Source organism: Carya illinoinensis, chromosome 4 (assembly GCF_018687715.1).
Source record: "Carya illinoinensis cultivar Pawnee chromosome 4, C.illinoinensisPawnee_v1, whole genome shotgun sequence".
Lineage (NCBI taxonomy): Eukaryota > Viridiplantae > Streptophyta > Magnoliopsida > Fagales > Juglandaceae > Carya > Carya illinoinensis.
In genome coordinates this window covers 557,470-585,027 of record NC_056755.1, presented here as the reverse complement: position 1 = coordinate 585,027, position 27,558 = coordinate 557,470, and the positions used below count along the sequence as shown (strand labels likewise).

Here is a 27,558-nt window from a genome sequence, read left to right as displayed (position 1 = left end):
TGGGAAGCAGCAGCAGATCCCCCTGATGAGAGAGTTTTCAGTTTTCGGGGTAGCGATCGATGGAGTACGTACGTACCAAGTTAGTTCCCAACTACCCCATGAAACGATGTACGTAGGAGCTGGTAGTTATGAAGATTCCGGTCAGAGTGTACACTCAGTTAATGCTTCCAAGTTCCATATTTAACGTACGTACGTACGTATGCTCAGTTTTCAATTTAAAGTGGCTTGCTGTGGATAAGCGTACGCGTACAGTAGAGAATATTTTATCAGGACATTGGCAATTTGGTATGCATGGGGGTTACCAACTGTGTATATATATATAAATTAATTATTATTTTATTATATTATGGAACCCACGTACGTACAGAAATATTTGTAAGAACCTGAAAAGGAAAATCAAAAAATTAAAACCGATCGAGAAAGCAATAATAGTCAATATTATACTAATGGAAAAATCTAGTGGCAAGCCGTTATGAGCATCAATATGTGCATTTATTCAATATAATTGATTAGAAAGTAAATTTTATTAAAAATAATATTAATTTAAATTTTAAATATGAAGGTATAAGCATTGATATATAAATTGGTATGCAAATTCGTTTGTAAGTAGCAAAATTCTGTACATATATATGCTTTGCAAATCGATTTAAGTAGGGAACAAAATTAATGTAGAGCTACTAATATAACTGACATCATTCATTAGTATAATATATTATTTAAATAATTATTTTTCATTTTAAAGCAGTGGAAATAAAATGAATGAGTAAAAAAATAAAATAAAATAAAGAAAAACGATGGATGGTATTCGACCGCAACCCATTGGGTTTCATACTTTCATGGCCGTAAAAGTAGGTTGTAATAGCCGCATTCTTGACCCGACTAATCAGAAGTTGGACCGTTCTTGTTGGGCCTCGTGTGACCCTAAGCTGGGCCATGAGGAGAACGGTACTTTCACATATCAAGGAACTTTTCTTCAACTTTCTGTCACGTTGAATTGAAGTGTTTGGGATGCTGAATTTTCCAAGCCGAAAGGAGAATATAACAAACATGAAAATACTGTAAAGGCTTAAGAAATCGACGTGTTGGGAAACGTTGAAAAGCCTGAGCTTATTGCGAGTTTTGGTGCTCAACAGTTGAAGCCTTATTTATTACCTTATTGTTTCAGTAGTCTGATTAAAGCACGTCTCCTTTTTAGCCATCGAGATCTCCAATAATGAGTATATTCCGATACAATCTTGATATGCTCGACTCTCTTTCTTTCCTTTTTGAATAATGAGTTCGTGATTACAAATTGCACCAAAAAATACAAGTAGTATATCGTGAGAGGAAAAGGGATCTGCCTTCCACCAAATACTTGTTTAGGAAATGAATAGTACAAGTTACAACTTTTGAAGCATACCACTGGCCTCCCGTCATCCCAGTTAGCCAGTTCCCAAAGAGCAACTTCTGCGGTTTCCGCCGTCACCGATCACTGCCGATGTCAAGGTAATCGCCTTCTTCTTCTCGGTTTTTCTCTATACATGCCCAGCGCGCGTATTTGTTTGTAGAAAAACTATATGTTATTGGGTCAGTATTTTTTTTTATTTTATTTTTATGAAAAGGATGGATGTCAGACCTCCTTATTATTAAATGAGTTGTTCTACGGAACAACAACTATACAGCTGCACACCTGCACACCATACGTGGCTTCCCCCCTTCCATTTTTTTTTTTTTAATAATTCAAAACGTGCGTTTTTAGAAAATGGAATACGGTTGGTTGGTGTTTTGCATTTCGAAATCCTCCCTCCCGCGAAACCCCTCCCCGCGACACACCCCCCTGCTCCGCCCAGCGCCACCGGCGACGCCGGCTCTCCGCCCAGAAACACTGAGCGTCACCACATTGCTCATACGAAGCCGCCGCTCCTCGGGAAATACTTTAACAAGCAAATGGTGTAAAAATTAGATTGCGAAGTCGCTGAAACTCTCTGGCCGCCGGCGTAGCTCATACGAAGGTAACAGAAAGTTTGTGAAAAGTGAACTTTCATATGGTTACTTTCATCGTGTAGTTGGATATGTGAGTTTTGGGTTTTGTGAGATGGATATTTCGGATTAGGGCATGGATAAAAAAAAAAAATTGCATGGCTTTTGATCGCTGGTTTTGAGCTCTGTTTTCAAGCATCTCTTTCAAACATTATTTGATGTAGGCTGATTATCTGTACTGCTGCGGAATTTTTTGCATCGTCATTCACCACTCTACTGTACCCAAATCTGTGGTCTTATAAATAGAAAAGAAGGAAAAAAATCGAGTGATTTATGGAACATCATATAGCTCAAGCCTCACAAATATATGCAGACAGTTCATATATCTCTCTGTGAGGAAATTTCCCTCTTTGTCTTGACCATGGGAACGTACGTGACACCCTTTTTCCTTGCTTTTCTTGCAATGCAGCTTCCTCTGGTAATGGCAGGTCGGTTACAACTCATTTTCTCCTCGTTTCCTAGCTTTCACCTCTTGTTATTGCTCTTTGTGCGGACTGTCATTCAAAGAAGCTACATTTATTTGTTTCTCTATTTTTTTTATTCATTATATTGTTTATGTCGGTGGTTTACGTGGGCTATCTTGGTTAAGTGGTGATTCTGTAAACGGGTTTTGATTTATGATTTATTCTTAGAGTTTGTGCTACAGATGCTCTGAGTTTCATCAAGAACATAAAGATAAGATATTCATTTAAAAAAAAATATAAGATGAAACCAAAAAATAAGACGTAAAACCATAATGTTTTAACAACAGTCTGGGTTTTAACAAGATGTAACAAATCTTAAGACAGGGACAATTAAACTTCTGTATATTGTGTCCTGCCCAAATCCGTCCTATACACAAAATAAAATTAAGATATTCATTTATAAAAAAATATAAGATGTAGCCAAAAAAAAATACTGCTACCATAATGTTAATCTGTCTTTCTTATGTGAATTCAAATTCCTCATTTACTTTTAGCATTTCCTCATTCATTATGCTTATTGGGGATTATTATAATGAATAAAAATAATATTAGCTTTACATTTGGCTTATTGGGTTGGATCTCATTCGGCTTTGATTTGTATGATTATATATGCAGCAGTTATAGAGTATGGTTCATTATAATGTTATTTTGAATGCATAGATCATGCAAATAAGAGAAGGGAACCAAGGTTCAGCTTACCTTATTGAGAACTTTGCAAGAGCTCCATCTTGGATTTCCCAATTAAGTGCATAACCTGATTTAGAAATTCTTTGGTGCTAGTATTTTTATTCTTTTTCATAGGTCAAATAGATAAATTTAGAAATTGTGAATAATATCCAAATAAACAGTATTGGATCTTTGCCCTTATTGAGAGGTTGCATTAATAACTCCCACTAGCAAAAAATTGTATTTGTAGCAATAATATTTTCACAGTTATTCAAGTGTGAGATTCTATATTAACTGTGACAGTTTAATAAACTTTTTCTTCTTTTGTGCAGTCTGAAATAAAGCCTCCAAAGACTGACTTAATTTTAGTGTGATGGGGGAAGAGGAAGATAGAATGGCACCCAGACTTTCGACGTCGACTTCACAGCCATTTTACACGCATCAGAATTTATTTGGATCTCCAAATGTCGACAAGTAATCCGGAAGACATGAGGCAAGAAACGCCTCCCGCGTCAATGACACCAAATAGTGTAGAAGCTGAATTTGAAGAAAATGTTGGAAGTTGTCATGATGCTGATGGTATTATACTATTCCATTCTATGTATTTAATGATGCTTATATTGTATTGATGCTAATTCATCGTTATGTTTCCATTCATAGAAATGTTCTTCGACATAAATGAAGATTTAGAGGGTAGCACTGTTGTCCCGGATGATGAGGTACAAGTTGAACCACCAAGATCTGGTATGGAGTTTGACAGTGAAAAAGAGCTTATTGCCTACTATAAGCTCTATGCCAAGCAAGAGGGTTTTGGCGTAAGGACACAGAGGACTAAAAGAGATGATGATGGGAGACCTGTGTATCTGACTATTGGTTGTGCCCGTGGCGGAAAGTACTATCCGAAGCCAAACACTAATATCTCGAAGCCACGAGCAACAACTAAAACGGGTTGTAAGGTGAAGGTAAATGCAACGTTGAACTGTCATGAGAAATGGGTTTTGACAACTGTAGAAAATTCTCACAACCATATTACTTTGAGCCCCAAGAAAAGTAGACTATTGCGGTCGCACAAGCATCTAGATGAATATAGTCAAAGGATCCTCGAGCTGAATGATAGAGCTGGTATACGAATGCACAAGAACTTTTATTCTCTTGTTGTTGACGCGGGGGGTTATGAGAATTTGGCTTTTCAAGAGAAAGATTGTAGGAATTATATTGACAAAGCTAGATATTTAAGGTTGGGTAAAGGAGGTAGCGATGCACTTAATGAGTATTTCAAAAGAATGAGAGATCAGAACGATGGCTTTGTTTCTTACATGGATGTGGATGATGATGGAAGGCTAAGGAATGTGTTTTGGGCTGATGCACAGAGTCGAGCCGCCTATGAGTATTTTGGAGACGTTGTATTGTTCGATACAACGTACCTAACAAATAGGTACGGTATGCCTTTTGCTCCATTCGTTGGTGTTAACCATCATGGCTAGTCCATACTATTCGGGGCGGGATTGCTGTCAAGCGAGGACACACATAGTTTTGTTTGGTTGTTCCAAATGTGGTTGGATTGCATGAAGGGTAGAGCGCCCAAAGCTATCATAACCGACCAAGATCGAGCGATGAAGAATGCGATTGCAACTGTATTCCCTGAAACTCGCCATAGATATTGTTTATGGCATATAATGCGCAAACTTCCAGAGAAGTTAGGATCGCACGCCAAATTCAACTATGGGTTGAAAACTGACTTGCAGTCGGCATTATATGATTCACATACCACCACAGAATTTGAGGAGAGCTGGGGTCAACTACTTGCAAAGTATGATCTGTTCGGCAACAATTGGCTTCAATCCTTATATGAGGAGAGGTCCTTTTGGGTTCCAATCTTCCTCAAGAGTGTATTTTGGGCTGGAATGAGTACAACGCAAAGGTCCGAAAGTATGAACGCATTTTTTGACGGGTATGTCCATGCTGGGACGACGTTGAAGGAATTTGTCGACCAATTCGATAATGCTCTTAGAAAGAAAGTGGAGGTCGAGACAACTGCTGATTTCAACTGTAGCAACCAAACTATCCCCTGCGTCTCCCCTTTCAACATTGAGAGGCAGTTTCAAAAACTCTATACCAATGCAAAGTTTAAGGAGGTCCAACGAGAGTTCATGGGCCTAATGTGTTGTAATTGTTGGTTGGTAAGCACACAAGGTTGCATTTTAACATTTGATGTGTTGGATGAAATATCGTTTGATGAGCAAACCAAAAGGGTTCATTACTCAGTTTACTATAACGAAGATGAGTGTGAGGTAAAATGCACTTGTGGATTGTTTGAGATGAGGGGGATTATATGTAGGCATGCACTTAGAGTTTGTCAGTTGAAAAATATTAATGTGTTGCCAAATGTATATTTCCTGGATCGATGGAGAAAGGACTTAAAAAGGCATTACACACTAATCAGAAGTAGTTATGATGACGTGCGGGGTAGGTCAGACACGCGTAATTACGAGCTGATGATCCAAAGATGTGCGAAATTAGCAGCCAAAATATCCTCAAACACTGACAAAGTCCATGCATTTCTGCACTATGTTGACGAGTTTGATAAAACAAGCATTGGTTCAACGTGTGACTCGACGTTCCAATCAACTCAGGCGAACCCAACGGTTGAGAAAGATAAGGGTAAACAGATTTTAAGCCCTAACGTCGTTCGAGGGAAAGGGAGACCTCCAAATAAGAGAAGGGTTCCAACCGTGGAGAAGCTGGCAACAAAGAGAAAAAAACAGGTAAAAATTTAAAAACACCTAGCCTACTTGATATTTTGTAGAAATTCATTCTAATGTATGGAGCATTTCTTTGGAATTTAGACTTGCAGGAAACTCTTGGTAGATGAAAGTGAATTGGGTGAAAGCCCGGGATCTCAACCTTAACAAACTTTATTTTTGTAAAGGGTGGTAGTAACATTTTTGGTAATTCATGAACTTTTTTTCATTTAGATACCTAGCCTATTTAACAATTTTTAGTTAATACTTGATGGCATTTCAATCTCCCTTTACAGGTTGTAAACATTGATTTTGTCACAAACCCTGCTTTTTTGTGAAATGGGTGTTGGTGTAGATGAGGGAGGAGGTTACAGATCTCGATTGCCCTTTGGACAAGTGAGAGGTCAATTACGCCTCAACATACTGTTTTTGAATCTGCATTATAATAGTATTTTTGGAATTTACATTTGAAGATATATGCATGTGGGAAAACCTTGATAAGATTTTAACATTTTTTCCAGGAGCTGTTGATATGTGGCACTTGATATGTGAGAATGAGAATTGCATTACCAAACTAAAGGTTAGAACATGTTACTGCAAAATTTCAATGTTACTGCAATATAAGACTGTCTACAGGTGAATAAGGATTTTTGAGACATGCCCTACTTATGTTAGTTTTTATGCTAGTCATGAAATAGATACTGCTGGTATTCTACCAATTCACCTCTGGAATTTAGCTTCCCGTTTTATGCTACATTAAAAAAAAAATAAGAAGTTTCTATTTTATTAAACTTATCATGAACTTGGTATGAGGTGGTAGCTTTAGAAAATTACTTACTATAATCAGTAGGTCTGGGTATGAGAAAGTGGAAAGATAAGGGTTACTATTTTTAGAAACCAAGATATTTGCATACACACATAGTTTTTATCAGTATGGGAACAGATATTTGCTGGGCTTTACGTGTTATTTCGAGAGGAATAAATGCAACTTATAGATGTTGCCAGAAAGTCCTTACATTTATGCTTTGATCCCTTTATAGGTCTCGGTGATCAATTGGAGATTACTATCCTCGGAAACCTGAGTTTAACATAGGTCAAGATTTCCTGCAGTACAGAGAGTGGGATTCAGTCCGAATGGTTGGTATGCTGCCACTTTATAAATCTCAGTTCGAGGAGGCTGCACTGAACTGAAGAGCTATTAATTTTTGGCCAGATTTTTGAATGGTCACATATATTTAATGTGATGTGCCAACAGAATTTGTATATATTTAATTTTAAGACATTACTTAGTTTTCTTGTACGAGGACCAATGGGTATGCATACAAATCTGAAATATTCTCTTGTTGAAGCTTATTGAATGGTACTTGATGGCTGAGTAGTATATAATGGCCAGTTGAATGACGCCTCAATAATTGTATCGTTTGACTTTTTATGTATATATATTGTATTGATTCTACCATATCCACAAATAGAAGGTGGGATTGGACCATCAGGATGCTATAATATGGCAAACACAGTTTAGCCATTGAAGTTGATAAATGCAGCAGCTTACAATAATCAATCGAAGACCTTCAAAATGTTGCACGCTATTCTGATAAATCCAAAGTGGGATAAGTCCACCTTCTCTCAGATTCTATAAATCCACCTTGCCCTTCAAATCAGATGAGTTTCAAGTATGGCCAAAAACAATACTTGAAGTGCATAAAAACTGAATGTAAATTAAAGCCATCTGGGTTTTGAGCAATGTCACTAAACAACACAACTGCTAAAGACTACTGGTAAAAATTTAATTGCACAAAAGTTGCTCTTTACATGGTGAGGTTAACACCAATCAATTTACATACATGGTCTTGGTCCACAAACCATGTGCACTTCAAAAGAACCATGCAAAACCCAAAAGAGTTCATACACCGTACATTACATAGAATTTATCCGAACCAAATAAACAGTATTACAAATGTCAGAATCCAGTAGAAACACAAAAGTTTTCGCTTTTGCTTTTTCAGATTCTTTGCTATTTCTCTCACTTTATCTTCCTGTTTCCGAACGGCATACTCACGCTCTAATACATCATTCCACGAAATACTTGTCGCTTATTCTCACGGGCACGAAAATTTTGCTCAAGCAAATGAAGTATATTGGCCCATACAAAAAAATCACACCTTGCTTGTGACGCCCCCAAATTCCGTTTGGGATCGGACGGACATTTGAAGCGTCGAGACATGCAACACAAGGTTACCTGCCCCCGTTCATGACATATAAGATGCAATAATCCTAACATGCATCTAACATTATGCAATATTCGCAGCGGATAATTTTTTTCTTTAGCAATACTATGCACCAAACTGAAAATATCCCAATACTTGAAACATACTTCATACATAAAGATCCATTGAATAACTAAGATCACAGCACTATTCCGAAATAGTTATGATCCAATAGTACTGGAGATGCAACTCCATCGTACAAGTAGTAATTTAACTACTATATTAACATTAACGATGCACCGTCGTTCAGTCGACTGTGTCTAGTTGGTCAGCTCTTGATCCTCCTTCAGGTCCTGTAACAAGATCTACCATTCGGGGGGAATGGTAGTTGGGACATACTCTCCAAACCTAAAACTTTAAGTAAATAATCTTCCGAAACTCTTCTTTAGAAAAGCATAGGTGATATACTTTAAATGTTCTTGTAAATACCATAGTTAGTAAAGAATTCATCAAAATTAAACCGTTAACTTCTCTCTTTTTAACAAAATCGGTGGCACTCTGTTTTAGACCAGACAACTCTGATCCGCGTGATTTTTATAGGTCTTCTGTAGTTGTCAGGCGCCGCATAGCTACGACACTACTTTGTTCTTCTGTAATTGTCAGGCACCGCAGCTATGATACTACATTGCTCTTGTCTCTTGTAGAGAAATGATTCACAAGAGGTGATTCGCCATAATTTTCTCTATAAAAGAATTATTCAGTTCATCTTCTTTCTCATCTCATCTTCTTCACTTTTCTGAAATTAATCTGCATTCTTACTCTGCAATCTCTTTCTGCTTACTCACTTTGCAATGGCTCAGCAATCTTCTCATTGCCAAAACATGAGGTATTCTGCACCTCGTTCCCCAGTTGTTTCTGCTTCTTCCATAGGTGCTATTATGCAATCAAATAATGATCTGACTAATAAATCAGAAAATGAACTTATCTACGAGCTTGTGAGTCTCGGTACTCGATACTCATCAGCCATTGTCGCATATTCTCAGAGACTGCAATCCAGGACTGGTGGGGTTGACAAACTCCACGAGAGTATTTCTCTGCTTCAGAGGCTTCTTATGGAATCCAACATGAAGATAGAAGCAGTAAAGCGAGAGAACAGAGATTTAAAATCTTTGCTTAACTCTTCTTTTCGAGTGGCTACTCCTTTAGATAGGAGAGGCATGCAGATTTTTGAAGAGCAAGAACGTTTAAAGATTGAGGCAAAGAGCCTCAAATTTCTGTAATTTTGCTTTATGATAATAAAATAATACTTCACAAATATTCATATTTGTGTTTTTATCTTCTGGTATATGTTTTATGTACTCCATTTTATTTCTTTCAGGGATTTTCATATATATGACATGATCCAATGACTCATATAAATATGCATTTAATCATGCATATCCAAACTCTCAGTAATCTTCAAGTTAATAAAAACCTCAAGGAGTTCTACTGGTCTAGGACTAACTTACTTCTTTATAATCGCAACAATCAGTCATCTTCCTAGGTGGTACTTTGATAACTGACCAGTTAATAACTTAAACTTGAAACTTTCTCTCTTATGATTGTCATAACTCTTCTATCCATCATAAGTTATCAATTATTTTAACTTTAAATGATTTGTTCCTAATGTTCACATAAATCCTCAAGACCAATATTTTACTCTCCATATAATAGTCTTCAAAAGAAGATCGATCTATGTATCCATAAAGATAGTGCTTTGCCAGAAATCATTTACTGGCGGCGTGGTAATACTATTATCATAAATGAATCCTACTAAGGCTAAAGCTTCTCCTAATCAAATTACTCTTCCAAACACAATTTCTATCGTATTTTTAGAATCAAAACAATTCTCCAAATATGTGGAATACTATTCATCAATCCTACATATCCTTTCTCATATTACTAAAATGTATTCTATATCTACATTGGTATGAACAATAATACTTCTAATGAAAATTGTTACTCTTACCACTAGGGTAACAATTTAACTTCCAAGCTGAATTCTCAAGCACCACAATTAATAGAAACAATGACTCGTTTGAATCAAACAATGTACAATTTACCAACTCCAATGACTTGACCTACTCCAAAATAACAATAATGCAATACTACCATCAATTGCAATCAGATCAACGTTAACTATGTTTACCTCAACTAATCCTTCATCCATCGGGAAATTCTGATCCTCTTGATTATTATCTCCCTTAGGATTCCGAGATATTCTATCACGAGTCATGTGTCCCTTCTTGAAACATACGAGTATATATATTAAAACCACATACTACCCTTCATACCTTAAGAAATTCAAGCCTACTGACGACTAAAATTTCAAGCTTAATGTTTGGTGCATTTCCTAAGGACATGTGGATTTACTGCCCAGAGACGTATTGCTCTGATACCACCCTGTGACGCCCCCAAATTCCGTTTGGGATCGGACGGACATTTGAAGCGTCGAGACATGCAACACAAGGTTACCTGCCCCCGTTCATGACATATAAGATGCAATAATCCTAACATGCATCTAACATTATGCAATATTCGCAGCGGATAATTTTTTTCTTTAGCAATACTATGCACCAAACTGAAAATATCCCAATACTTGAAACATACTTCATACATAAAGATCCATTGAATAACTAAGATCACAGCACTATTCCGAAATAGTTATGATCCAATAGTACTGGAGATGCAACTCCATCGTACAAGTAGTAATTTAACTACTATATTAACATTAACGATGCACCGTCGTTCAGTCGACTGTGTCTAGTTGGTCAGCTCTTGATCCTCCTTCAGGTCCTGTAACAAGATCTACCATTCGGGGGGAATGGTAGTTGGGACTACCACAGTGAGATTTGATTACAAATCTCAGCAAGTTAACAAAAAACTTCCATACAGACTAATGATGCATGTATGACAGTAAAAGCATAAATGCATAATCAAATTCATAAGTAATTAAAGCATAACTTAGCATACAACATAGCATAATTGACATAGCTTAAATTGAATCATGAACTGAACTTGACTTAGCATGAACTTGTTCTGAAACTTGAATTAACATGAAAAATACATACTCCACAGTTGTTGTGGCCCCATGTATTCTACGTGTAAATACATACTCCACAGTTGTTGTGGCCCCATGTATTCTACACAAACTTGACTTAACATTAAAAATACATACTCCACAGTTGTTGTGGCCCCATGTATTCTACACAAACTTGACTTAACATGAAAAATACATACTCCACAGTTGTTGTGGCCCCATGTATTTTACGCATCACAATTGTAGTTAAATACATACTCCACAGTTGTTGTGGCCCCATGTATTCTACACATCATAATGTACTCAAGATAAAATATGACTGGAATACGAAAGGACTGAAGTCCTGACGTAACATAACGTGACTTGAACATAACTTAGAATACATGACCAACTTGAGATAGAAACATTTCGTAACATGGCATAACATATAATAGACAACATATTTAACATGACATACTTGCAACAATGAATATTACATGACTTGACATACATGTAATAGATGGCATACTTAGCATGACGTACTTGTAACGTACAATAATACATGACAGAATATATTATGTAACAGATAAAAACTGATGACAGAATAAATTCTGTATAACAGACAATTACGTGATAACTTAGCATGGCATGACATATATAATAACACATATACATATACTGTAGTTCCTTTACTTAGCACACATACACAGTAGACTGCTAGTAAGTTAAAAGCTAACTTACCTCGATCTCCGCGTTTCTTATAAAACCTCAAGCGCGATCACGAGGAACTGTAATTAGTGATTCTAAAAGTTAGTACTAAATCACTAATAATTTGAAATATGGAAAAATACTAACTTAAAGAGTAAAATTTCCATTTTACTTTCTATATGTAGGAAAATGACCGTTTTACCCATAACTTAAGGATTTTGCATACTAACTCCAAAAGTCACCAAAATTTACATGCCTCATGTAAATTTTATCCTCAACTCAAATATCAATTTAGAAAAATTTAAAACTAATCACAACTATTAAAACTCCATAGGGCCGAAATTCTCATATGCTATTTCTATTGATTTTTGTTTCCAACTTGTTTTGATCAACCTTTTGATTTATGACTTATAAATATGTGATCTTCAAACCAAACCATCACATGGTTTAAAAAGATGTCCTAAAACATATATAAGCTTCTAATTCAAGATCACATGGTTAAAAATTAACCAAAACATAAATTTAGCCAAGAACATCCACACTTTGGCTTATCTGAATATCTCTTTACATAAAATTTCATATCTTTGAAACTAACATCAAATATCTTCAAAATAATAATATAACATGTATATAAGATGCTTAGGATCCTCCAATAAAATTATCAAAGTCATTAGAATAGGTTTAGACCACCAAAGAGTTAAACTTTCTCAAAATAGAAACTGTTTTTCTTCTTCCAGTTTCTAAGTTTCTAAATCTAAGCAAATATTTCATCAAAACCTTCAATCATGCAAAAATCCTCAACCAATAGTCATATATACATGTTAACAATACTCCATAAAAATTTCGGACCAATATCTATCAATTAGCTTGGTCAAAAACTCCAAACTATAACATATTCTCCAGTTTATCTCCCAGAATGACCTTTCTATAGTTTACACAATATTTGACTGACCAAATGATCTTCAAATGGGGCAAATAAGATATCCATGTAAACTAGACTCAAAAAGGAACAACTTATATGAAGGAGACTTTATGATAAAACACTTACAACAGCTTCGAAATGGGCATGCAAAAGAACTCCTAAAAGCTGTCCGAGAGAGAATGTTTGATATTCTTTTAAAGAAACGTGTAAATGAAGATAAGTTCGTGGGTGATGGCTGGAGATGCTTATGGAAGAGATAAGGGAGATGATAAGGCTGGAGTTGAGAGTTGAGTGTGGTTTTCTCCTACCCAAAATATCTATAAAATATTATCTCAAAATATTCTATCCAATAATATCTATAAAAATCAGCTCAATATATTTTCCAAATGTGGAGTAGACTTGGAAGAGTAAGGTGGCTAAAATCTTTCTATGTGTATTTTAAATCTCTATTCTTAAGATATTTTCCAAATGTGTATTTTGCTTAGGTGTCATGATCTCACACCTTGATTTCCTTCACAATTCCATCTAATGGTTTCTCTTTGTGCCAAGTATCTAATACTATTCATTATGTGTGGTTAAGATCTTGCCAAGTGTCCAAATAAAATATCGCTATCCTAATTTGAACATTTCACACTATGAATTTGAAAACACTGCGCTCAGTACATTTACCGAGGTTACTATTCACTCCAAAAATAAACGTAATAAACTTAGTACTGAAAAATTCTAAATATTCAATTAAGCCTAGTGGTGTAGACTATAATGTATTCTGACACTTTTAACTATCTCAAATAATTAAAATCGCATTTCTGGCACCATAGTGAGTGATAACACTAACTATGTTGACAGGTTAAAATTTATGCGATTAGTCGATTCGTGTAAACTTACAGAGTTTTCATGAGGTTCCTAAAGTCAATAGAAATTCCTTAATTGATTTTTTAGCGGGCTGTTACATTGCTTCTCCCTACACAGTATTAAATCCCAATTAATATGATAAAATACAGAACAAGCAGCAAACCATTAGGCACAACAAAACAAAGCAAACGATTCAAATTGCTTTTACCGTTTTATAGTTTGGGCAAGCGAAAAATCTCCTTCCAGGATTTTTCGACGTGTGAGATGTCTTTAGTGGTGTTTTCAAACCACACCAACAAGTTGGAGATTCCATGATCCATTCATTAAGTACAGATGATGATTGAGATGCTGACATTATTGATTCTGAAAAAGCAAAAAAAAGTTATGCGTGTGAGAAGTCGAACTCAGGGTTCTGTAGCAAGAAATAATATTTATGAAATAGGAAAATAATCTACATGTTACCACTAAACTCTGCCGGTTTTTTGGAGGTTCTTTTCATGTAGTGCAGACACTGGGAACTTACATTCCAGTGTTTTAAATCATCAATACATCATTACATTAGCGCGGGGGGACCTGCATGAAGGTTTATGACTCGAGCCAATTGAATAACAGAATAAAAAAAAACAAATCCCAGAATTTCTTATGATATATGAGAATTAAACTACCATAATAGAGGTCTAAGAAAAATTCTGAAAGAATAGTTAGAAATTAGACAAAATAAATGAAACATTATGATATATGAGAATTACACATTTCAAGTGCCATATGTGCTTGCATTTTATTATTTGAAGTAATAGTTTATCATGAATTACATATCAATGTAAGAACCTTCAAATATCAAGCCTAACCTAAGAATTTCAGTATGTGATTCAGGAGCTTTTTTATTTTTATTTTTTGATAAGTAAAATCGTATGTGATGAAGGAGCTTCAACTTCTAACCTGGATAGCGAGTAATAAAGCTAAGCTTCAACTCATACCAACTTCAGCATTTTCAGTTCCTGAAAACAGCAAAACACGCAACCCTAGAAGTCAAATTCCTAAAACAAGATCTTTCACGTGAACCGGTAAACCTAGCCTGCACTGGAAGGAGCACAAAATTCGTGTTATGCCACAAGCCAAAGCCCCACAAAATGGGACGTTCGAGATGAACAACTTCATAGTGTCAACTCTTAAATTAGACAAAAGCCAGTTCTGAGACACAAACCCAAACCAAAACCTTGCTCAGCCGGAATTAGTAACTGTAATCTCAAAGTCCACAAAACCAAGAACCCCCAGAAGCTAACATTTACATCAACTACTCTAAAACTAAACCTACGAGGCAAAAGTTAAGCTTAAACTGAGACGAGCCAACTTACCAAAACCACTCAAAAGACTTTCTACCGAGTTGCTCTAAAACTTTTCGGGAACGAAACTTCTGAACAGGTCCGACCCAAACATTGATACCCAGACAATAAAGCGACCAACTTTTCCCTCACAGAAATACTACAGCCGGAATCCAAGCGAGTGAAACAAGGGAAGCAAAAAGAAAAGCATTAAACATGGAAAGCAACAAGAAAAGCATGGTTACCCAGATCGTGTCATAGAGGGCTTCGGGACCCAGCGGTTGGGGACTGTGGGGAGGGTTGAGGTGAGGTCGGTGGTTGCTTTGCTTCAAAGAAGACGACGGGGAGAGTGGGCTAAGAGTGATGGTAGGGGGACGGAACGAGGGAGGGAGCGCCGGCTACGGAGAGAGTTGCTCGAGCTACATTTGGCAAAATTGAAATGTTTGCCAATACTGAGGGAGGGAACGGAACCTGGGAAGAATTTGGGGAGAATTTGGTCTTTTTGCCCATGCCACGTGTGGTGTTCGCCAACTGCTCCCAAACAGGGGCTGCTCCGAATCTTTTTTCTTATTAAATATCCTCACAAAAAGGCCGAGGAGAAGCCCGTGGTAACAAAGAACATAGACCTCAAACTAGAGGTCCTACCCAATACAAACTTTTGTTCTTAAAAAGAACCTCCAACCTTATCCAAACGAGAAGAGAAATTTTAAACCCACCGAGAGAAGGGTTTCGAAAGTGTGTCCTGATTTTTTTTTTTTTTTTAACTTAATGATTAAGCAAATATTTTTTAATGTTGTCGTCAATTTTATTTTAAAAAAAGTATTTAAAGATTATAAAAAAAATTAATGAAAAAAAGGAAAAAAATCCAATGGATGAAGTGCACTTGTCAGACCATTCGGTAGCTGTAGCATTACTCAAACGAATAATACCCTAAGATAACGAGGTAAGCCTCAGCTATTATTCCAAGTCTTACTGATACCTGTTGCACCCCTTCGTACAAAGCCATCAGCCAAAGAATTGCATTCTCTGTTAACATGTCGAAAACTGAAGCATAATCCCTCTTAACAACCTTAACATCTCCTCCCAAAAATCCTTCAAATACCACATACCAGACCTCTTCTTCTTTATCCAATCAATCACCAGTTTTGAGTCCATCTCAATGATCTCTATATTTTGCAAACCTGGGTATCTCACTATGCGCAACCCTTGAATCAAACCCATAAATTCAGCAAAATTATTAGAATGAATACCAGTATGGATAGCAAACCCAGAAATCAAATCTCCCCTATAATCTCTGATGGCACCTCCCGCACCCGAAGAGACCGGATTTCCTAACGAACGACCATCAACGTTCAATTTATACCAACCTTGCTGCGGTCTCAACCACTTCACAATCAGAGTAGCTATGTTCTTTTGAGGCTTAACAGGTAGATTAAGAAGATTCATAGCTTCCTTATCTCGTCTGACCACTTCACAATCTGAGTAGCTAGTGTTTTTTTGTTAATAAATGGGTGCTAAAGTCTGCAGATTGTTTTGAATTCCTGAAGATGGTAAGACCCAGTGGTTCTTTGGATTGGTTTTGTTTGAGTTTGTTCATAAATGTTTCATTTGATCTTTGAAACGTAGGGAAATAAATGAGGATTTGGAAAGTCACATGGGTCGTTAAGGGATGGATATTGAACTTTAACAGTCGCTCACGGATCATTTTCTATTTACTGAAAAGGTTAAAAAATGTATCTTCCTGTGTGCTCTCTCCCCGTGGAATTAACGTCCTTTGCCAGGGATTATGGGAAAGAATTCAGATTAACGTCCTTCAAAGGGAACCAACCCCCCACACCCCCTTCTTTATCTAGCTAGGCCCTCTGGGCATGAGAACAAGTATGATGGGCAAGTCCCTCACCTAGGGGCATAGCTCCTGGACCAAGTGCCTCCTCTCCTCCTGATGCTACTTTAGCTTCGTCCTTGGAAGGTAGAAAGTAAAATTAAAGATGGTTTTTGTGGTTGTAGACGAGATTTGATAAAATAATACTTTGTTCTTTTATTCACAGTGTACACACAAGTATATATATACCCTAAATACAAGAGATCCATATACCCTTATACAAACAAATTATAGACAATATATTCTAACACTTCCCCTCAAGCTGGGACATATACATCATATAAACCTAGCTTGAAACAAATAAGTTTTAATTGACTCCAACCCAAGGATTTAGTAAACACATCTGCGAGTTGATCTGCGGACTTCACAAAAGGTGTAGCAATGTCACCACTTAGTATCTTATCTCGAATGAAGTGACAATCAATCTCTATATGTTTAGTCCTCTCATGAAACACGGGGTTAGAAACCCAATCTCTTAAAAAAAGTGTTGTAACTATGTCAGCTCACTACTAGTATGTGTCATTGTCCTGTATTCAGCTTCCGCACTAGAACGAGCTACTACTGTTTGTTTCTTACCCTTCCATGTAACCAAGTTGCCTCCTACAAAGGTACAATATCCTGTAGTAGATCTTCTATCTGAAGGAGATCTTGTCCAATCAGCATCTGAAAATGCTTCAACCCTAAGATGTCTATTTGGTCGATATAGTATTCCAAGGCCAGGTGCTCGCTTGAGATAACGAAGAATATGAATTACAGCATCCCAATGTGAGATCCTAGGCTTTTGTAAAAATTGACTCAGTATACTCATTGCATAAGAGATGTCTGGTCTATTGATGGTGAGGTAGTTCAATTTCCCAACAAGTCTTTAATACATACCTAGATCTCTAAACAACTCTCATTCCTCTTTCAAGAATTTATGATTGGGATCCATAGGGGTGTCAATAGGTCGTGCACCCAACATGCCGGTTTCTTTCAAAAGATTAAGTACATATTTCCTCTGAGATAGGTTGATGCCTTCTTTAGATCTACTGACTTCAATTTCAAGGAAATATCTAAACTTGCCCAAGTCTTTCATCTAAAACTGATCATGTAAAAATTGTTTTAGTCTAATAATTCCAACAGAGTCACTCCCAGTAATTACAATATCATTCACATATACAACCAACAAAATTTGACTTGCATCACTATGCAAGTGAAATACCGAGTGATCTGTTTGACATTTGTGAAGACCAAATGTCAATACAGCATCAGAGAACCTTCCAAACCATGCTTGAGGAGATTGTTTCAAAACGTATAATGTCTTTTTCAACCCACATACAGTACCTCGATACTCCCCCTGAGCAACAAACGAAGGTGGTTGCTTTATATAAACTTCCTCCTGTAAGTCGTCACGGAGGAATGCATTTTTTACATCCAGCTGAAATAAGGGCCAGTCTAAATTAGCAGCAAGAGAGATTAGCACTCGAACAGAAGATATTTTGGCAACTGGAGAGAATGTCTCTTCGTAGTCAATGCCATAGGTTTGAGTAGCCCTTTGCAACCAAGAGGGCTTTCAGACGTTCTACAGAACCATTAGGATGAAATTTGATAGTGTATACCCATTTACAGCCAACAAGTTGTTTACTAGGTGGTAGTGGAACAAGATCCCATGTGCCGTTATGATGAAGAGCATCCATTTCATTTTTCATAGTTGTTCTCCATCCCGGATCAGATAATGCATCCTAAAGTGTCTTAGGAATAGAGAGTTTTGAAACTTGAGATGTAAAAAATGAGAATGAAGGTTGTTTGAAACTACACGCGAGTAGTCATCAACAAATGTAACAAAATATTGAAACTTGTTTGATGCAATATTAATTGGTCCCTATATATCAAAGTGAACCAATTCAAAAGGACTCGATGCTCGTTTATCAATACGAGGAACAAAAGACACGCGATGGTGTTTACTAAGTTGGCACGCTTCACAAGAAAAGGGAGACACACTTCCCAAGTTCCTAATTTGACACTTCAAAAGAGAAAGTGAGGGGTGACCTAGGCGACAGTGCCATTCAAAAGCAGATGATGAGGGGTTGTAAGGGCTCGAGTGGGTGACTGTTGAACATCAAGGTAATACAGACCACCAGCTTCATGCCCCGTACCAATCTTGTTCCCCGTCTTGAGATCCTGAAAAACACATGAAGAGGGATAAAAAGTCACTGAACATTGTAGATTTTGAGTAATCTTACTAATAGATAACAAACTAAAAGGAAAACTCGGAGCATGTAGGACAGATGACAAGGATATGGAGTCAGTGAGTTTAGTGGATCCAATGCCTGTAACTTTAGCAAGAGAACCATTAGCAAGAGTGACACTTTTTACAGATGGTACAGTATTTAACTTAGACAGGGCAGAAGACAAATCAGTTAGATGTTCATTAGCTCCTGAATCAATGATTCATAGATCTTGAGTGGATGAGACAAGACATGTGGATGCTATACCTGAGTAGGTAAGAGTAGCTATGGAAGATGAAGCCCCTGTGTGACTCAAAAACTGCTTATACTCATCCTTTGATATACTAATCATATCTGAAGATGGGTTGGAGTTCGTTGACTGTGGATCATCTTGGAAAGTGGCTTGATTAGCAGACCCAGATGGTCTATCATGTGGATCACAACAATAATCCACTGAGTGGTTAGTGCAACCACAATGGGTGCACTTACGAGATTCATAACCTCGAGTGCGATTATCTCTAGTATCACGTCCCACACGTGCACCTCTACCACTCCGACCTCCACGCCCAGCAGGAGCAACATAGGAAGCAATTACAACAGATCTCTCATTACTTTGATCAGAAGACAATGTACCTCGCTGAAGTTGGGAGAATACATAAGGAAATGAGGGAAGCTGTGGACTTGCCAAAATTTGAGACGCACTGACTCATACTCTGGTTTTAAGCCAACAAGAAAGTGAACAATATTAAAATCTTCTCGTTGTTTTGGCATACTTAGAACATCAGAAGTGATGGGTTGATACATTTTGAGTTCTTCACATATGCCCATCACTTGAGAATAATATTCTCCCAGGCCCAAAGCATTATGTTCCAACACGAAGAATTATTTACACAACTCATAAATACGAGTTATGTTTCCAGCACTTGAATACATCTGTTTGAGATGCCCCCACACCTCTTGAGCGGTGTCAAAATGTATTAAACTTGAGCAGATACTAGGTTCAATACTAGTCAACATCAGAGATAATATTTGAGCATCTTCCTGCTTCCATTGAGCAAATGTAGAACTAGTCGAAGCAGGAATTGGATCAATCAGATGAGTAGGACGAAGACCCTTGCCTTTCAAAAACATTTTAATGGATCTTGACCACAACATGTAATTCTTTCCATTTAACTTCACCGAAGTCATAGGCATACTAATATTTGGTGCAAGCGACAATGACTCAAATTTACTTGCCATGGAAAAGATAGCAAGATATCACAACAATCCACTTAGAAACAAAGATTTCACACAAAAAACATGAAATATGGATGAAAAACTGGAAAATACAATCTGGAAAAGTAGAAATCCAGATTAAAAACCCAAATCTCGGGCCTGTATCAGATGAAACAAGTCTGAACTGGTCAAAAAAGTGTTTTACCGGTTCAGAACCAGAATGTATCGGCTGGAAAGTGGCCAGAACCGGACTATATCAGCCGAAATCGGCTTTGTACCAGCCGGTATCGGGTCTGTTTCGGCCGGTATATGCTCGATATGGGCCTGTCTCGGATCGGGTCCGGGTCAGTCTTGGATCGGGTCCAGGTTCGGGGTTATGCCTACTCCAGAATTGGAATAGAGCTTACCTGCAACCAAACGGTACTGGATCGGAGACGGTGACCCCTTCCGGCGGCTGAAGACGACGGCAACCAGGCTCGATACCCACAGAAACTGTCGACGAGTTCATCCCTGGTGTCCAGTACAAGACATGACGTAGGAAAGTGCTTCAAACCACCACAAGCCGCTGACGAGCACCCAAACCACATGGAAACACGCCGGGGAACACGGTGAGCTCACAAACTACATCCGAAAAACACTCTCAAACCATACAGAACTCAGATTCGTGAGAATCACGCTCTGATATCATGTAGATGAGATTTGATGAAATAATACTCTGTTCTTTTATTCACAGTGTACACACAAATATATATATACCCTAAATACAAGAGACCCATATACCTTTATACAAACAAATTATAGACAATATATTCTAACAGTGGTTAATGATGGAGGAATGAAAATTTTGTCGCGCGAGATGTGTGGTTTGCTTCAGCACTACCCTGCAACTTAGGAATGAAACCACCCCCGCTCCGCCCCCCCCCCCCCCCCCCCCCTCTCTCTCTCTCTCTCTCATGTTATTCTTATTTTAACTTGATTTGAAAAAGTTTTTGAAGTTTGAGCACTTTCTTGTTGTACCTTGTGCCCGTAACACGATCTGTTCTTTTAATACGTCAATGTACTTTTGCTTCTTGCTTATATGCTTTTGTTTTTAAGAATGGACATTGATTAAATTTGTTCATCTGCACAGAATATGAGGAAAGTTTATCAGCCTGGTACGACAGAGATGGAAGAGCACACTGATGTTGACAGGATTAGCAATCTACCATGGGATGTATTAGACACAATTCTTGTCAGCATGCCATTAAAAGAAGCTGCAAGGACTAGTATCTTATCGAGTCAATGGAGATCTAAATGGACTGGCCTTTCACAGTTCATTATTAACGACGCATGTCTCCCCACTTATTTATCAGACAAAGTATTGAGATGGAAAGAAATCATGAAAATCATTCAGCAGGTCCAGTCAAATCACAGTGGCTCAATCGAGAAGTTTGAGCTTGCTGCTTATTGTCACCCAAACCATTCTGATTTGGAGCAGTGGATTCAGTTTTTAACAGAGAAAGGTATCAAGGAGTTGATTCTGCAGGAGCTTGCCAATGTTAAGCGTTTTAAGTTGCCTTCTCGCCTATTCTCTTGTCAGCAGTTAAGTTGCTTGGAACTTAATGGTTGCATAGTCAGTCCACCTCCTACATTCAGAGGTTTTAACTGTCTTGCAAGCCTCCATCTCACTCATGTTTCCATTAGCAGTGACACACTAGAAGTTTTAGTTGGTAGCTGCCCCGTACTTGAAAGGTTGATGTTGTTGCACATTCATCCCCCATCTTTTCTTAAGATCAACAGTCTTAAACTTAAGCACCTAAAAATAGATTCCCAGTTTCAAGATATTTGTCTCCAAAACGCTCCCCTTCTTTGGAGTGTTGATATTCGCTTAAGGATCATACCCCAGCGTCCTGATCAAGTAAGAGCTTGCAATTTGGTCGGTGTTATTGGTTGTCTGCATGGTATTGGCAAGCTTATTTTACACCGTGATTTTCTTGAGGTAATAGTCTCTTTTTTCCTTTTCTTCTTTTTGTTTCTCTTTCTTCCCTGAATATTGACAAATTATCTTTCTTGTATGTATTTTGTGCGTTTGTTGCTAGTTCCTTGCTTATAATGTACCAGAGAGACTTCCTACCATGCTTGACCATCTGTTTGCGCTTGAGCTAAGGGAAATCAGATTTGAGAGCAGAAAGGATGTGAGGGTCTTGTTTTCCCTGCTTGGTAGAGCCCCAAATTTAGAGGAACTGACTATTTCAGTGAGTTTTAGTGTTCTCTTTCCCTTTCCAATTTCTTTGCCAAAATTCTTGTTTACAGCTGCTTTAATTTCAGGAATATAATTTCCTATCTTTTCGACTCTATAGGTTGATCCTACTTTTGCGGATTCAAACCCTCTCGTGCATTTTATGAAGGAACAGTGCCTATCAGGCTCATACTTCAACGAACTCAAAGTTGTGAAGATAAGAGGTATATGGGGCACAACAACTGAGTTGGAATTTATCTGGTTTATTCTTGCACATTCGCCGGTGCTTGAGATGATGACTATTATAAAATATAGAGGTGAAAGGCTTTCTGAATCGCTACTTCGAAGAGTTGAGTGGGCTTCAAAACATGTGAAGGTTATTAGTTTAACCTTGTAAGCCTTGTCTCTTCGAGGTATCCCTAATTCAGTCTTTGCATACTTGCATGTTCTCAGTTTATATTCTAGAATATCAAGAACTTCAAACAATTTATAATTTTAGATAAAAGTTGAAAGTTAAATAAAATATTATTATAATATTATTTTTTAATATTATTATTATTTTAAAATTTGAAAAAATTAAATTATTTATTATATTTTGTACAAGAATTTGAGAAAGTTATAATGATGAGATGAAACATCCAAACTAAGCCTAAAGATTAAAATATTAACGTTGTCACTCATAAAGGTCCTATTTTACTGTATAATTCCCCAAGACATGCTAAATTCGTTGTATAGAATAATTTTTTATTATTTAATAAATTGAACTATTCTTGCACATGATTGCGATGATGTTGGACTAATTGTTCTATAAAGTTCAGGGGATGGATTTATAAATCCCCACTGAGTTGGAATACAAACAACCAACAAATTTCAAGCTCAAAATATCCTGTACAATTGAAGAAAAGATCGGAGTCCTTTGGAGTTCCTGGATTCGACATCTATAGAGCAAAGGCTTTCGATCTTCTTTACCTTTTGTGAATATCTTCAACTATAACTTGTTCCATCAAAATTCCAACTTTCATAGAAACAATAGTAAATACATCAATTTTGGAATTTATTCACCTTGGCCCAGAGAGCTCCATTGCTTGGACTAGTAGGGAAGAGTTATCGGTGAGATCAGAATATCTATCTGATGCAGAGAACTCATGGGGTTTGCACTTGGTAGATTCAACTCTTTGAGAAGCTTCCCATCTTTCTGCGAGCCCATCACCTTCAAGCATTCTGACCACTTCAGACATTTTGGGTCTGTGGCCTGGGAGGTATTGGGTGCACAAAAGAGCCACTTGGACCATCTCCTCCAGCTCAATTCTGTCATAGTTGCTTTTAAGATCCTTATCCACAAGCATTTCAAGCTTCTTCTCCTGATGGATTTTCTTTACCTGTGATCATAACTCGATGTCAAGTAAATGTATATCCAAAATAGACTAATACCAGATCAGTAAGCATAAACCATTGGGAAAGAAAAGCCTGCGTAGAACTTGTACTCACCCAATCGAGCATGGCACCTTTCTGGTTGGCTGCCTTGCCGAATTCTAGTGCTCGCTGGCCTGTAATTAATTCTAGGAGAAGGATCCCAAATCCGAAGACATCTGTTTTCTCAGAGGACTGACCGGTGGAAAGATATTCCGGGGCTATATGCCCCACCGTGCCTCTCACTGCTGTGGTAACATGTGAATCTTGGTGATCCAAAAGCTTTGCTAAGCCAAAATCTCCTACCACGGCCTCACAAGAGTCATCAAGCAATATATTTGCAGCCTTCACGTCCCTATGAATTATCTTCGGGTCACACTGCTCGTGAAGGTATAATAGTCCCCTGCCAGCTCCTAAGGCAATCCTCTTCCTAGTGTTCCAGTCCAAGACAGGTTTTCCTGTCAAAGATCAATTTGAGTCTAATTTAGCAAAACACTGCATCTCGCATAGCAATCATGTTTGCTTGTCTTTTAACTAGTTTACCTTTGAGACGAGAAGCAACACTGCCATTGGACATAAATGGGTAAACTAGAAGCCTTTCTGTGGGCGTCACACAAAAACCATATAGCCTGAGGAGGTTTCGGTGCACTGCTAGGCTAATCATTTCAACTTCAGTCTGGAATTGAATCTCTCCTCCAATTGCATTACCATCTTTAAGCCTCTTGACAGCCACAACAGTCCCATCTTGGAGAACTCCTTTGTACACGTTTCCAAAACCACCTTTTCCAAGTATGCTTTTGTTGCTGAAGCTGTTGGTTGCACTTTGAAGTTCCCTGAAATGGAATCTCTTCAAGTTTCCAAGGGAAATCTCTTCATGATGCCGGTCTGAAAATTTCAAGAGATTTTGACTTATAACTCAAGCCAATTATTACCAAGCACTCAAACACGCCACATAAATGTTTCAGTTTCTGAAGTGTCATCATCTAACACTAACCTTTGGCATCAAAGAATATCTGTTTGTGGTGCCTTTGCCTCCACCACAAAAGAAAACCAAATCCCAGGGCCATGAGACATAGGCATCCGAGGCTCAAGCCAAAGGCAAGGGCTACTTTGTGACTGCTAGGTCTACTAGAAGGCTGAGCTGCTTAAGGCGCAAAGATCTTGAGGTCAGAATGAACACGAGATACACGAAACATGAAATTGCATATTAGGGAAAGGGGAAACAGTTTTTAAGAAAAAACTACAGACAAAAAAGTATTGTATTCCATACTTTGTGAACCATTCAAGTTCATGGACATTGGCAAGAGTGTTGTCCCATTGCAGTCTGGTTCAGAGCCTGTTGGGCATATCAAAGGGTTCCCAACAATGCTGCGATGATAAGAAAAGTTTAGTATCTATTCTACGGTTTTCCACACATGGGCACTCGCCCTACACACACACACACACACGCACACACACACACACGCACACGCACGCACACACACAGAGATAGAGAGAGATTTACTTGAATGTTTTAGCAGGAAATCTGGGTACAGGTCCACTCAGACTGTTGTAGGACAAATCACTGAATAATAAAACCCTTTTTTCAGAAACAATTCAATCATAGAAATCAAACATTTGTGCATGGCGAAAGAAAAATTGGAGAAGAGAATTACAGAAAGGCAAGCTGGGCCATGTTAGCCAATGACATTGGAAATGCTCCCGAGAGACTGTTATTGTTAAGTCTCCTATAGCCAATTGGCCCAATTCAAGCGAATCTCATCAGATATAGACCGAGGAATAATATCATAGCTATTTTACATAGATTTTGAGCATCAAGTCTCAACTCAGAAATTCTTACATGTATTGGAGGCTTCTCAGATGACCCAGAGTTGTAGGAATTTCCCCACTGAAGAAGTTATTCGAAAGATCAAGTGTGTGAAGCTTTGAGAGCTTTCCAAGCTCTGCAGGGATTGGTCCTTTAATGTTGTTGTTCTGTAAAAGCCTGCAGAGTAGTGCAGAGAAGACTAATTAAAACCAATTACAAAGAAGAACCATTTTCATTAAGGAGTGGACGAAACTTACACAATCTGAAGATTTTTCAGATTGCCTATACTTGGAGATAGAGTACCGGATAAATTCTGGCTAGGAGTACCCCTGCAACAAGAAAATTTCAAAAACTTTAGAACCTATTTCTTTTCTTTTCTTGTTTTGTTTTTTCTTTTACAAACTTTTGGCTATTTTTCATGGAGTAGAACGTTTAACATCATGCTGTGTCTAGCTCCAAGAAATAGAATTGCAATACGACTTACAGGCCAATGACTAGGCTCTCAGCAGAACAGGTAACCATGGTCCAGCTACATGGATCAACAGAGTCGCCATCCCAATTATCGAGGACACCATGGGGATCCTTTAAAGAAGTTTTTATTCCCATTAAAGCTTGCACTGCAAACAAAGCAGCAAGATGAGAATTTCGCACCATATATGCACCTAAAGAACACCGTTTTTGCAGATTTTAAAGGTATGGAGGAAAGAAATTTTGGAGTTACCTTCAAAGTTTACACCTTTGGGAGAAAGTAATCCATATGCAGAAGCCCAAAAACACAGAAAAGCCACAAAACACACAGAAGCTTCTTTTCTTTTCAATGCCATTGAATTGAGATTTGCTATGAGCAGAGGCTCACAGATAGTAAAGCCTGCTTATGGTGGGTGATGGAGCTACTAGGAAGAATAGCCCTCAAAGTGGTCTCTCACAACCTCACTTCCTGCTTTCCATACCAGAATCCCATTCGCCGAAAATCTTATGTCAGACCCCAAGTAAAAAAATCCGTTTTTGGGTTATTTAAAAGGAACTAGCATGCTTGTCATTGAGTCAGGAGATTGTAGAGAGAAAAATATGAGTTTAAAAGAACAAAACGAACCAAATCTCGAGGAGACAGGAATTCCCCTAGGGAGTCAATCATGCATTTGCGTAAATGGGGCGTGCTATTTTGTATTTCTCTGTTTCCACTACTTCATTTTAAGTAAAAAGCTCCAAGCGTGATAAAGATGAAAACTTTACATTTCGCGTGTACATTATCCTGATACCAAATTCTTCACTGTTCAGGCATGAGTCATCTTGATGCATTATACTGTCAGTGTATTCAGTTCGATTTATTATCATTATTTTTTGAAAAAAACGATACATATGACTGAATTGTTCAACACAAAATGGTCAGAGGTCAGTGTGTGGATGTGTTTGGGATCAAAAGCTTTGCTTGGGACCGTGGGGAATCCAGTGTTCCATGAGTTTGGCCACTCAATACAGTCCCAAATACAGTCGTTCTTTTTTTTTTTTTTTTCTAAGGATTTGAGGATGCGAGAATCTCAATGTAATGGGGCTCGAGATTGATGATGGGTTTGGGCACCGCCTACCTATATCTATTATCTACGAACTATGACGATATTTGTTTGGCTCTTCTTCTTCTTTTTTTTGTTTTTTTTTTTTTTTTTTCCTTTCTAGTTTCGTCCATTAATTTTTAATATGATTTCATATAATTACATATTTAATATCTTTTAGGATGGTGAAGTGTTGAGTGTGCTTTAGAGATTCCACAAAGCACTGACAGCTAACAATCACACATGCTCTTGCTTTACATACCACAAGCCGACAGTCATTCTTTAAAAACTATTCAAAAAGAGTAAACTT

At 37.7% G+C, this 27,558-nt stretch overlaps 4 protein-coding genes across 7 annotated transcripts; 3 read left to right on the top strand and 1 right to left on the bottom strand.

The window, feature by feature from the left end:
- Positions 1–1,153: 1,153 nt before the first annotated feature.
- LOC122308233 (F-box/FBD/LRR-repeat protein At1g13570-like) lies at positions 1,154–23,011 on the top strand. Of its 2 annotated transcripts, none has more exons than XM_043121434.1 (4): positions 1,154–1,485; positions 21,393–22,241; positions 22,342–22,497; positions 22,603–23,011. In XM_043121434.1, the coding sequence occupies exons 2-4, from the start codon at positions 21,396–21,398 to the stop codon at positions 22,876–22,878; spliced, it is 1,278 nt and encodes a 425-aa protein (XP_042977368.1). In that variant the 5' UTR covers positions 1,154–1,485; positions 21,393–21,395; the 3' UTR covers positions 22,879–23,011. The 2 variants fall into 2 exon arrangements, with proteins under 2 accessions (XP_042977368.1, XP_042977367.1); XM_043121433.1 differs by lacking the exon at positions 1,154–1,485 and adding an exon at positions 15,933–16,386.
- On the top strand, positions 3,614–4,633 carry LOC122307424 (protein FAR1-RELATED SEQUENCE 5-like). Its single transcript, XM_043120318.1, has 2 exons — positions 3,614–3,728; positions 3,810–4,633. Exons 1-2 carry the CDS (start codon positions 3,614–3,616, stop codon positions 4,631–4,633), a joined length of 939 nt encoding a protein of 312 aa, XP_042976252.1.
- On the top strand, positions 4,763–6,290 carry LOC122307423 (protein FAR1-RELATED SEQUENCE 1-like). Its single transcript, XM_043120316.1, has 2 exons — positions 4,763–5,914; positions 6,246–6,290. Exons 1-2 carry the CDS (start codon positions 4,763–4,765, stop codon positions 6,288–6,290), a joined length of 1,197 nt encoding a protein of 398 aa, XP_042976250.1.
- Positions 23,012–23,261: 250 nt separating the features above from the next.
- On the bottom strand, positions 23,262–27,235 carry LOC122308232 (protein NSP-INTERACTING KINASE 1-like). Of its 3 annotated transcripts, none has more exons than XM_043121430.1 (11): positions 26,420–27,233; positions 26,183–26,315; positions 25,956–26,027; positions 25,732–25,875; positions 25,547–25,618; positions 25,396–25,455; positions 25,162–25,259; positions 24,886–25,035; positions 24,435–24,776; positions 23,970–24,349; positions 23,262–23,860 (listed from the first exon to the last, which is right to left on the bottom strand). In XM_043121430.1, exons 1-11 carry the CDS (start codon positions 26,520–26,522, stop codon positions 23,540–23,542), a joined length of 1,875 nt encoding a protein of 624 aa, XP_042977364.1. In that variant the 5' UTR covers positions 26,523–27,233; the 3' UTR covers positions 23,262–23,539. The 3 variants fall into 3 exon arrangements, with proteins under 3 accessions (XP_042977364.1, XP_042977365.1, XP_042977366.1); XM_043121431.1 differs by having other exon boundaries at positions 24,886–25,032; positions 26,420–27,231; XM_043121432.1 differs by lacking the exon at positions 25,547–25,618 and having other exon boundaries at positions 26,420–27,235.
- Positions 27,236–27,558: the final 323 nt, after the last annotated feature.